The sequence below is a fragment of the Empidonax traillii genome, unplaced genomic scaffold (assembly GCF_003031625.1).
Source record: "Empidonax traillii isolate 1590-97213 ecotype Southwest subspecies unplaced genomic scaffold, ASM303162v1 scaffold1015:size517714, whole genome shotgun sequence".
NCBI lineage: Eukaryota > Metazoa > Chordata > Aves > Passeriformes > Tyrannidae > Empidonax > Empidonax traillii.
In genome coordinates, this window is record NW_020956208.1 from 125,198 (window position 1) to 137,295 (window position 12,098).

Sequence of the window (12,098 nt, forward strand, 5' to 3'; positions counted from 1 at the left end):
GGCGGGAGGAATCTGGGCCATGGGGCAGGACTGGGAAGGGCTCTGAGCCACCCGGGCTTCCCGGTGGATCTGTGGTGGGAATGCTGCCATCCCAGCTGGCAGCTCCTCGTGCCATGGAGGGCATGCAGGGGGTTGGGGCTTTCCAGGGAATTCTGCCTTGCTCTCGGCTGGTCCGTGATGGGAATGTGCCCCGGCGCTGCTGGGGAGGAACACGGGCAGTGCTGGACAGAGCCTGGATCCTGCTGGAGGCAGGATTGGAGCTGCAGAAAACCCCCATCCCTCAGGATGGGCACGGAGAGCCCTGTGGAAGGTGGCAGAGCAGGGCCTGGCTCCCCTGGTATCCCCATCCTGTGGGAATCCCCAGCTGGGTCTGGATGCTTCCCAGGCTCCCACTCATACATGGAGAAGCCACTGGAGCCCTTTTCCTGGCAGTGCTGAGACAGAACACACCGGGGGCTCCCCCAAACCAGCTCCGTGACACCCCGAGGGGATCCCTCATCCCAGCCCAAGGACACACACTGACACGGCCCCTGCTCTGGCACATCAGGCAGGAAAGCGCTGCCGGAGCTGCTGATCCTGCGCCACACCTGGAGGGAATTAGGCCACCAGTTCACCTCCCTGCAAACCTTTTGTAGAGCGAATTCCTGCGGTTTCCCGTCGCAATTGCTGCAAATTATACGAGCGCTGCGTGTTTTGCTCCGACGGGAGCGCGTGTGCTGTGCTGACCTGCCACTGTGCAAGGCCTCGGGAGACCCTGCCACAGCCCCTGCAGCTTCCCTGCTGTTCTCCTTGGGCTTTCCGCCTTGTCCTGCAGGATTCTGGGGGGTCTGGCCACGGTGGGCTTTTGGATTGCTCTGGCTGGGATGAGGAGCAGATGGGTTGTGTGTGTGCACAGCTGGATGCGTCCCCAGGAGGGTGTTCCTGGGATGATGTGCTGCCCTCGGGGGGCTGTTCAGGACCCCCCATCGCCCCGGGGACTCAGGCCTGGGTGCCAGCGCTGTGGTCATGTGTGTGCATGCACACCCATGCATGTGAAGCCATGCGCACAGCCATGTGCTTTCCATGCCTGTTCGTGTGTGTTTGTGCAGTCCCGCCCGCCCCCGGCCCCGCTCAGCCCCCCGGGAATGTCCCCAACCCCGGGGACCCCCGTTATCCCTCCAGGCCTCCCAGGGCGAGCGAGAACGGTCCTCCATGGCTGCCGGAGCGTCCCCGCTCGGCGGCGCGAACCACGTGACTTCCGGGAGCGGCGGCGGAAGGCGGAAGTGCCGCTGTGGCCGGTGCCGGTCGGGGCGGGCCCGGCGGGGCCATGGCGGGCACGGGCGGCTGAGGGGGCTGGGGGCACCGGAGGGAACAAAGGGCTCCGAGCCGGCCGGGGGGCGCGGGGAGCGGCCACAAAGTGGGTCCCCCCCCTCGCCGCAGGCCATGGCGGCGGCGGCGGGATCCAACTGGGGCTTGATCATGAACGTGGTGAACAGCATCGTGGGCGTGAGCGTGCTCACCGTGCCCTTCTGCTTCCGACAGGTGAGCGCCCGCCCCGGCGCTGGGGGGGCTCCCCGGGCGGGGAGGGGGTCCTGCCGGTGCCCCCCGGGCTGGGGGGGCTGTGCCGGGCCTTGCCTTGGTCAGCACAGAGACCCCGCGCAGGCGCTGCCCCACTCGGGGGTACCGGGGGGAGGGCGGGCAGAGGCCACGTTTGTCCCCCCGGTCCGAATCTGGGGGTGTTTCAGGGGTTGGCAGAGGAAAGGCAGCAAAGGAAACGCTGGAGACTCAGACCAGGCCTCTCTTGGACCAAACAGTGCGGTTTTCTTTGTGGTGGGGTCTCCAGCTGTTTTCCCCTTCCCCGGGGTCTCCAGCTGATCCTTCCTGCCCTTCTTACGAGGAGATGGGAAAACTGACTCAAAGGATTTGTTCGTGTGACAAACACGAGTCAAATCAGAGGCATCTGCAAACGCCTGCTGTGCCCCCAAACCCCCTCCCCGGGACCTGCCCCCTCCCCAGGGCCCTCCTTGGCTCAAAGCAGCGGGAAAAGGCCAGCTGGGGTTGGGATTTGGGCCTGTTCCAAGTCACCTGCTTGAAAAGTGCCCCGTGGTTCCCACCCTGTGCAGGCAGGGAGGCAGCAGAGGAGCTGGGTGAGGGGTTTGGAATATCCAGGAGTGGGTAATTTATTGAGCTACAGCAGGGCTACCACCCTGGGGTCTGTCTGTACACCCTGGGCCTGCTGGGGGATGAGCCAGGGGGGATGTTCTGCTCCCCAGCCCGCTCCCAGTTCACCCCTGGGAGCTTGAACTGGTGCAGCTGAGGGCTGTGGGAAACAGGAGCATGTTCCCTGTGTCCTTGGGCTAGGAGAGAGTGATGTGGAGCTGGTGCCTCCCTCGCAGCTGGGAGGGAAGGGGGGGAACTCTGTGAAATGGGGAAAAACGTGGCTGGAATTACCTGGGGGTGCTGAGGGAGGGCCTGACCCCTCAGCTCCCCCTGTGCTCTGTTGCAGTGTGGGATCGTCCTGGGGGCTGTGCTGCTGATCTTCTGCTCGTGGATGACCCACCAGTCCTGCATGTTCCTGGTGAAATCGGCCAACCTGAGCAAGCGCAGGACCTACCCAGGCCTGGGTGAGACCCCCAGGCTGCCCCCCAGCCCTCCCTGTCACACCTGCAGCGTGGCCTGGGCCCCCCCATCTCCATTCCCCACTGGTGCTGCTGGAACAGCCCATGTTTTCCTGCTGCAGTTTCTGTTCTCCCCCAGGGCAGTGCCAGGGTCTGATCCTGCCCCCGACAGCCCAGCTAATGGTGCTGAGTTGTTCTGGCTCCCCAGGGCAGGGGAGGAGGTGCAGCACTGCCTGATCCAAACCCCAGCTCCCAGGAGGCGTCTGGGAAGAATTAATTGTGGGTCTGGGAAGAATTAATTGTGGGTCTGGGATGAATTCACTGTGGGTCTGGGCACGAGTTCCCTGCCGGGATGGCGGGTGCTGCCAGCCTGGCATGGAGCTGGGCTGCCTGGAGCCGAGTGGGAGCTCCTTTATGGCTCAGCAGAGAGAAAACAGGGCGAGCTTCCACAGGGTCCAGAAAACAGAAACATCTGGAAGGTCCCGGGTGGGTTTTGGCAGGGCCTGGCCACCCTGGGAGCGCGGTGCTGGCGCCAGGAGCCCGTGGCCTCTCCTGGAGTCCTGACTGACCTGGGGGGCAGGAGGAGGTGGGGGGGGTTCCAGTGCTCTACGTTGGCACGTGAAACAGCAGGAAAAGCCGCCCTTTCCTTGTTTTCCCGCGAGAGGAGGGTACTGGCTGGCACTGCCCCAGATGGGTTTGTTCCTCCCTCTGGGTGCCTGAGGTGCTGCTCCCAGGAAGCACATCCTGGCTCTAGGAACGGCAAAGCTGGAGCAGCCCCGTGGTCTGGGGGCTGTTGTGATGCCGAGGGAAAGGGGAGCCCCTGTTCCAGCTGCCGGGGCCGCCCCCCCGGCCCCCTCCCCGCGCCTTTGTGCGCTGCTTCCCGCAGGACACGCAGTCCCCTCCACCTTGGAGCGTGTCCCGGGAAGAGGGATCCTCTGCACGCTCCCAAGCCAAGGGGCTGGAATACACAGAGGGCCAGTAATGCTTCCCAGCTTCCTCCTGGCACGGGGGGCTGGCAGCCGTGCCCGGGCAGGGACAGCCCCGGGAGCGCTCCCGCCGCATCCCAATGCTCTGGGGCCGGGCAGCTCCACACAGACCCCCTTTGTCCCCGCAGGCCAGGCCTGGGGACATCTGCAGGCACTCCTGGCAGCCCCAGGGCCGATGCCGTGGGAGGATTTGGCAGCGCTGAGCCAGGGAGGAGAGCTGTGCACATTCCCCTGGGCCAGGCACAAAGGAGGGGCTGGGGCTGGGGGTGGGCCATCACTGCTGCAGGGAGGGGCCTTGAGCGGGTATGTGGGCGAGGAGGGAAGCAGGATGCAGTTCCCACATGGATGTTAACCAGGAGATGGGTGAATCCCTCCCCTTCTGGCCCTGGGGCAGCTTGGCCCTGCAGGGGAAGGGGCCGAAGCTCCATCCCAGGAACCACGCAGGGTTTAAAAGGCTTCTCTGACTCCTGAGCAGGCTCAGCGCTGCCCAGCCTGGGCATCCAGAGGTCCCATTGCAAGGATTCCGCTGTACCGTTTCTTTTACAGTCGTCACCTCCTGGAGAAGATAAAGGATCCAATTTTTCCAGTGTCCCCAGGTGGGGGCATCAGGTGTAGCGTTAGGAGCCATGTTCTCATTGAGCATCAGTTCCAAACAGGCCAGGAGATGGGGTGGTTCCAGCCCCACCAGTGGCTGTGTCCATATCCAGGGGCACCTGGCTGTGTGTACCAGAAGGATGGAGCACCGTCGGATCCTCCCGGAGCTCAGCCTCTTCATACCCATCTCCAGGAGGGATATTTTCCTCTTACTCACTCCTGTCCCTCCTCCCAGGCCCTCTGTGTGTGGGACTGGCCCCCCCAGGGCAGTTCCTTTTCCCCCGTGGCTGTGGATTCCCAGAGGAGGCCGGGGTGGCCGTTCCCAGTGCCCGGGCGCCGTGCCTGGTGGCGGCCATCCCACGGCCCTGGCACCGAGCCAGCAGCTATTTCGGGTGCTTCCCCCCCGTCCCCACGCCGGGCTGTGGGTCCCTGCCGTGCCTTTTGCTCATTCTGCGGGAGAACATCTCGTTTCCTGAATTTTTAGCTCGAAGCGGAGTCCAAGGGAGTCAAGAGTTGAAGTTAATATTTAAAATAGCAGAAGAAGCTTCCAGAAAGGATCCGAGTTTGTTTGCTGGCGGGTTCCAGGAATGCTGGGCTGTGCCTTGAGGGAAGGCAGAGGGGACTCCGGGGTGGTGGGTTCATGCTGGACCTCGGCTGGCAGATTTGGGCACTGTGGTCTGGGGTGGGAGCTCTCTCTGTTCCCGTTCTGCCCAGTAAGGTCTAAAAATAGAAGCGGAGTTTTCTTGGCATTGTCTTTTTTGAGAGAAAACCCAATGATTTAAGGACTACTGAGCATTTTCTGCTCCAGCCCAAGGATGGGAGGGGGGGAAAAGCAAAGCCTTGGCAGCGGCCCTTTGGTGTGGGTTGGGAGCACTGGGTATTCTGGGAATGGGATTGAACGTTCTGGGCACCAGCTCAGCTCTCCCAGCCAGCCATGTCAGGCGGCCCAGTTCGAGGGGGAAGATAAAAATAAAGAGGGGAGTTGGATTGGAATTCTGCACCACTTCAACTTTTGCCACACAGAATCTCGTACAGGAATATTTTCTCTCCCATTGCCTTTAATGGCTGCCATGTGTGGCTGCTGCTTCACACCACTTCTGGTTTTAAGTAGAAAAAAAAGAACCTGCTCGCTGGCTTCTCCTCAACTTTGTTCCTGTCTTATGTGGTTTTCAGTTCCCACAGGGAATGGCTGAAAAAGAAAGTGGGAGGGTGAGGCAAACTGCCCCCAAACACCAGCGGTGGGGCCCTGCTGCTCTGCCGTGTGTCACTGGTAGCGTGAAACTTTGAACTGGCCTCTGTGCCCTGTTCCAAACCTTTCTTTGACTAACTTCCACTTTTTTTTTTTTTTCCATTCTATGCCAGCATTTCATGCCTACGGAAAAGCAGGAAAAATGTTGGTGGAAACAAGGTAAATCTGCTGCTTGTTCAAAGTGTGAACGGTTTGGATTTGTTCGGGAAAACTCCTGCTCTGAGCCTTATCCTCCTTCCTTCCCCTCCTGCCTCCTGGAATGTAACAGGAGCCTGAGTGAGACCCCCAAGCCCAGCTCAGAGATGTCACCTCCAGCCTATCCCGCCCGTTCCCAGGCGGTGGGAGCACAGAAGTGGGAGAGAGTTCGTCTCCTGCTCTGCTGTGAAATCCCAGGCATGTCGCTTGTGGCTGTTGTCCAGGGGTGACATCCATGCTGAGAGTGCCGTGAATGAGTGGGAGGGGGAGTGTTTGGTTCCTTGGATCCGTGGATCTGCTCTGGTCCTGCCCATCCCTGCTGTGAGATGCCTTGAGGGGGAATACTCTCTCCATTTTGGGACAGACTGGTTCCTTCCATGACCCCAGTGCAGTAGAAGCTCCCTGCAGATCTCAGGTGATGGGACATCCTCACAGCCCTGCTTTTTCCAGCAGGGATTCTTTTCCAGGCATCTTGAACCCAGGCCAGGCGGTGGTGGTGACTCCTTCCCTCACCCCAGCTGCAAACTGCTGCACAGCACTAAAAATACACAGAATATTCCTCAGATGTTACTTGTCCGTGCAAGCAGTGGCTGCAGTTGCCACAAGGATGTTCTATAATTGGAACTGGGAAGGAAAGTGGTCCAGGAGTGGGAGGAGAAGCAGTTCATGGACAATCTTTTCATTAAAGTGTGGTCCATTGTGTGGAGAGATGTTGGAGAGCCCACTGGATATTGAGATTGATGGCAGGGCCCTGCTGTGGGGTGTGGGCACCAAGAGCCTCGTGCTGATTATTTCAGAGGTTTTTCCAGGAATTGAAGGAGTTCTTGCCATCTCCAAGATTGGGTTTTGGAGTTTGTTGGTTTTTTTTTACCCATGGCTCCAAACAGCAGTCAAACCAGTGCATGGTCTGTTAGCAGAGTTGCATCTCCAAAGTGTTTAGTGTGGACGGGGGTTCTCTGATGGTTCCTTTGCTGGGATTGAGTGCAGAAGGGTTGTCCTGCTCTTCCCAAGGTGCTCCTAACCCGTCCCTGTTTGTGTTTGCAGCATGATTGGGCTGATGTTGGGCACTTGCATCGCTTTCTACGTCGTCATCGGCGATTTGGGCTCCAACTTCTTTGCGCGGCTGCTCGGATTCCAGGTGAATAAATCCCACCTGCCGTGCACACAGTGCTCCCAGATCTCCCACTGAGCTGTGTGCTCCTTGGATACAGCACAGCTCCTGCCTTGGAGTGTGCTCAGCACCCCCCTGGGGTCCCCTCGTGGAGAGCTTTGCGGGATGCCTGGAGCACGGAGCCTTCGGCTCTGGGAAGTCCTGGAAGCCCAGACATATGGTGAACAATCAGCTGTAAAACTCCAGTAAGGCATTTCCATCAAAGGAATTCTTTTTAACTTGGTCCCTTATTAATTCTGGAGCAGATTCCTGGGGGAGATGATGCTTCCTGCCTTGATTCCTGCCCCAGTGGGTAGTGACAGGCAATTCCTCTGCCTGAGCTCTCCTCTCTCTAGTTCAGGAGGGGTTTTTGTCCTGTCCCTGGCTGTTTTGGTGGCCAAAGTCATTGTGTTCCTGCCTCCTCAGCCGTGTGATGAGCCTGGTGCTGGCTCAGGATGCTCGGAGGCAAGAGGTGCTCCTGGTGGGCATGGCTGGAAGCTGGTACAGGAGCCATGCAGGGAAGCAAAAGGACGTTTGGGAAGCAAAATGATTTTTGGTGGAGCTGTTATCTGTGCTGCCTGATGCTCCTAAGCTCAGATTAAGGGATTGTGAAGTTAGAAAAGATGCGTTGAGGCCGCAGCCAAATTAGGTATTAAATATTTCCGAGTGTTCTGCTTTAATAAATACAAGTGTGAGGCTTTGATTAATTTTCTGGACCGGAGTTTCCAAGACTTCAATCTCTCGTCTCCCCGAGTAAGTTTAGTTTTTATTTAATTGCATGAAAATACCTAAGTAGCTTGTGCTGGATTAGCATTTAACCCCCCTCCCACCCCCAAATTCTTCTGCCTCGGACCTGTCACACACTGCAGAGCAACAGTGGCACCCAGTGACTGTCTCAGCTCATCACAGACGGAGCCCAAGGAACGTTGACTTTGCAGCATCGGATCTTTAAACACCTGCAGACGCAGAATTTCACGTTTTAAAGCTGTTTCTCACTCTGGGAAAATGAACCAAGCCAGGGTTTGCTTGTTTGGTGGATGTTTTGGGTGTCCTCCCTGCCCCAGGTCCCTTCTTTATGCAGGTCCCTTTTCCAGGTGTCGGGCAGTTTCCGGATAGTCCTGCTCTTCGCTGTCTCCCTGTGCATCGTCCTCCCCCTGAGCCTCCAGAGGAACATGATGGCCTCCATCCAGTCCTTCAGTGCCATGGCTCTCATCTTCTACACTGTCTTCATGTTTGTGGTGGGTATGGACACTGGGGCTCCTGTTTTCCTCTTGTTTTAACTCAGCTGTTCCCTGGAGGGGCAGGCCTCGAGTTTAAAATGTCCTTCCTGATAGTGCTGGGAATAACAGGGGATCGGGGTGCCTGTGCTCCTGAACTGGTGCAAGTGGACAGGTTTGTTTGTTGGACAGCACTTCTGTTTCCTCAGCTCCACAAACTGTGTTTTGGCACTTGGTGTGCACTTGTTCGTAGAGGTTTCTAGAAAATGCGTATTTTTATTTCTTCCCTGAGCTGGATGGACTCTTGACCGTTTTGATGCCATAGGGGGAGTGGAATGATGCCCAAACTGGCCTGTTTGGCTCTGCCAAACACTGTTTCCTCAGAGGTGAAAACTGAATTTTGCTTTTTCACAACCAGTTTCACTTCCTGGATGCTCCTGTGGTTTCCTCATGGAGCCCTAGCCCTGTCTCACCCAAATTTCAGGACTGGGAGAGCTGTAAGGAAAGGGAGGAGTAGGAATTCTTTCTGTGCAACTTTTCTAGTAGGTTGTGCAGGGTCACACCTTGGAGCCTGCTTCCACAGGGAGGTGTGGAACATTCCAGGAGCTGTGCCTTTAAGAAACCCACAACATTCATGAGAGTTGGCTGCACCAAAACATCATCTCTGGGGATTAGAACCCCCCCATCCAGGGATATTATAAACAGGCATTCAGACGTATTTACCTTCTGCTTCCTGTGCAACCCAACCCCTGCCAAATCCTATGTCTGACAAAGGAGCTCCCCCGCCTCGGCTCTCCCCTTTTCCATGAAGTTTATCCTTCTCTTTGGTGAGCTGGTGTTGTTAAATGCCTCTGGAGAAGCAAGTGGGATCCTGTTTTGGGATCCTTTGTCTCTGCTGAGCAGGATCCTGCAAGGCCACCATCACTGCCTGTTTGGATTTAAAAACACATTAAAAAATTGTGCAGAAGAGGCTGCTTTGAACAATAATTCTCACAGTTAAATGTGTCAGTGGAAATTGTCCCCCCCCCCGGTGTGTGCTGTGATGTCTGATGGCATCAAACAAGGGGGAACGTCACAGATCCTTTCAAATCCTCCCTGGGATCCTTGGTGGCCCTTGGAGCTCGGTAGGTGGGATGGGAGCTGGGGCTGTGGGGCTGCTCCCAGCAGAGCTGCCACACGCTGCCTGTTACCCCAGCCCCAGCATTCCTGCTGCCATGGAGCTGTTTGGGGCTGGACCCTCACCCCTGCTCTCTCCCTTGGCTGCAGATTGTGCTGTCGTCCTTCAAGCACGGGCTCTTCAGCGGGCAGTGGCTGCAGCGAGTGAGTTACACGCGCTGGGAGGGCATTTTCCGCTGCATCCCCATCTTTGGAATGTCTTTTGCCTGTCAGTCGTAAGTACCTGCCGTTCCCACCCCTGGCAGTTGTTCCCCCAGTGAGTTTCTGTGAGGGCAGAGGGTCAGGAGGATCTGCAAGGGATAGATACCATCTGGTTTGGTGTTTTATTTTCATCAGAGTATTTTACAGCCCACTGAAGTTCAGGCTCTCATTCAGTCGTGACCCTTTTGTTACGAAGGCGGGAGGGAGTTACATTTCACCTGGGAGTTATTGTAGCTGAGCAACACGAGACTGCTTGGGACAAACAGCTCCTCAGTGTGACACACGGGGCTTGTGGTGCAGCTGCAGGAGGGATGAAATTCCCCCGGTTCTTGAAGGGAGCAGTGTAGCACCAGGAAAGGCAGCAGTGTCACCCCATGGCTGCAGGGTCTCCCCCAGGGCACTGAACACTGGGGGCTGCTCTGCTTCCCCAAATTCCTTGAAGAACACTCAGAAGATGGCACAGTTGTTGGCTTTGAAGGGTTGTTCCTGCATTTCCAGTTCCCTGTTTTTAGTGGCACATGGAAGGAGGTGAGAGCAGACCAGGCTATTTCCAGTTCCCTGTTTTTAGCAGGGTTTGTGCTGACAAGTGGAAGAAGGTGGGGACAGACCAGGCTATTCCATGTTTCCAGCAGCATTCCCTGCTGCACCGAAATGGCACACGAGCACTACATGCCTGGCCAGAATCGTGACAGCTCCAAACGGTGTAAATCCAGCCCTGGACACAGGAAGGATCGGCCTCCTTCGGGAGGACCATCCTCCTTTGGAAGCCTGGCAGAGCTGGGCTTCCCCCCTGTAGTTCCAGCAAACGGGTCTCATGCCAACAGTAAATGAATGTGACAGATAAAATTTGCTCAGGCTGCTGTGTTTACACCCGCTGCAAGATCCAAATCATCATTTTCCACTTACTGGCTCTCTTGGCAGCTCAGATCCTACCCCGGCTCCAGGCTTGCTGTTTAATGTCTCCATCACAACTGGCAAAGAGAATTGTGTTCTCCTGCAGCGTTACCTTGTTAACAAATCCTTTATTTTTTTTTTTTTCCTTATGGTATCCACTCAGTAGTACCCAGCAGAATTTTCCTGTGAGTTGGAAATGCAGGGAAATGCTTTGGTCTGGAGCAGTGTGTGTGGACCTAAATACGGGCTCCATGGCAGCAGTTATGTGGCAAACCCAATCTAAAGCTGGGTGTTTTTTTCCAAGCATCAGGAAAATACACTGTCCCCAGCCCAGGCAATATTTTGTATATATACATATATGTGTTTTATTTCTTTTTTTTTCATATATATATATATAATTTCTCTCCTTATATATATTTTATCTCTCTATGTATTCTCAGCTACGTAGATTGAATTTGGCTAACCTCTGAATCACCTTTTTAACCATCCCACACACTGCAGAGCCTTCATGCTTCCAGCCTAGGACCCTTCCCCTCAGGGGCAGAAGTTTGGGAGGTAGTCAGTTGATGTAATGGCTGTGGTGAGGGCAGGAGGAATCCCAAATGGAGAGACTCCCGGGAAAGCCGTCCTTGCTCCCGGCCGGTAACTGCAGCCCCGGTGGGACACCGAGCTGACATGCTCGGCCTCCTTTGTGCAGACCCATCTGATGTTCAGGGATAAAGGGTTAAGGATCTTTCTGCTTGTCCTCAGCCTGACACACTTCTCTGGGAATGGCTTCGTGCCCACTGGAACCAGGGATACCCCTTCCCATCTCCCTGCAGGCTCCCCACGCTTCTCCCCGGAGTTCCTTCAGTAACACCAGGACGCAGCCACTTGAATTAATGTAACAAGAGGTTAATGAGTTGCTAAAATATGCACCTGATGTCAGAAAAGGACATTCTGCACGCTTTCCAAGGCTGTAAATACCCCAAATCCCGGGGAATCGGCGCTCTTGGCTTTCTGTGAGCGGAGCTGAAGTGGGACAGGCGCTGTGTTCCGTTCTGTTTGTTTAACTTTGCCTTTAGACAGGGGGATGCTCCAACCTTCTTCCCGCTTTTCCTCTGTAAACACTGTGTTGCTTTAATTATCAGCACGGAGAGCTCCAAGAACAATAATCTCCGGCGCTGGGGCTGGCCTGGAGCCACCCGCGTTCCCGGGAACAAACGGTCATTCATTTTGCAGCCCTTTCCGAACCCCAATGTTTACATCACACGTTTCGCTCCACGTGGTGGGGTGGGGAGAGCAGGAATATTTTTGCAACACTTAAAAGTTATGAGTGTTCTGAAATCTCTTGGCATTAGCAGTATAAATTGTGGAATAGCGGCGGGTGTTTATGCTCCGGAGCAGGAAGGTGTCAGGGATTCGTCGCTGCTGGGCTGAGGCAGGGAACGGGCTGGAAGTGAGGGTTTTCTCTCTTCTTCTGCAGGTTTCCTTAAATAATTTACCCTTTTCTACAGTCAGGTCTTGCCTACCTATGACAGTTTGGATGAACCGTCTGTCAAAATCATGAGCTCCATATTTGCTTCTTCCCTAAACGTGGTCACCACCTTTTACATCACGGTAGGAACTTCCCCTTCTCTTCCCTTGCCAGAAATCTGGAGGGGCCAGAGGGACGAGGATTTATCTACAGCTGGGGCTGGTTTCTTCTTATCTGTATTTATTCTGACAGATAAGTTGTTGTGCTGAAAGCAGAGTTATCTGGGAGGTGATGAACTCGACAGCACAGGGGGCTTTGGGAGAGTCCAAATTTTCAGCGTGGCATGTTTTCCCTGGGTGGAGGCAGAGTGGAGGCCCAGCTCT

At 56.0% G+C, this 12,098-nt stretch overlaps 1 protein-coding gene across 4 annotated transcripts in view; it reads left to right on the plus strand.

Moving 5' to 3' along the window:
* The first annotated feature begins 1,404 nt into the window (after positions 1-1,404).
* SLC38A10 (solute carrier family 38 member 10) overlaps positions 1,405-12,098 on the plus strand; it is a 34,469-nt gene continuing 23,775 nt past the window's right edge. For all 4 annotated transcript variants that reach the window (XR_003573529.1, XM_027904123.1, XM_027904125.1 and 1 more), the window contains exons 1-7: positions 1,405-1,521; positions 2,486-2,603; positions 5,540-5,585; positions 6,666-6,759; positions 7,866-8,009; positions 9,255-9,379; positions 11,756-11,858. Coding sequence is in view for 3 of the 4 variants with exons in the window: in XM_027904123.1 (XP_027759924.1) it covers positions 1,423-1,521; positions 2,486-2,603; positions 5,540-5,585; positions 6,666-6,759; positions 7,866-8,009; positions 9,255-9,379; positions 11,756-11,858 (729 nt within the window). In the remaining variant the exon portion in view is untranslated. The remainder of the gene's footprint in view (positions 1,522-2,485; positions 2,604-5,539; positions 5,586-6,665; positions 6,760-7,865; positions 8,010-9,254; positions 9,380-11,755; positions 11,859-12,098) is intronic.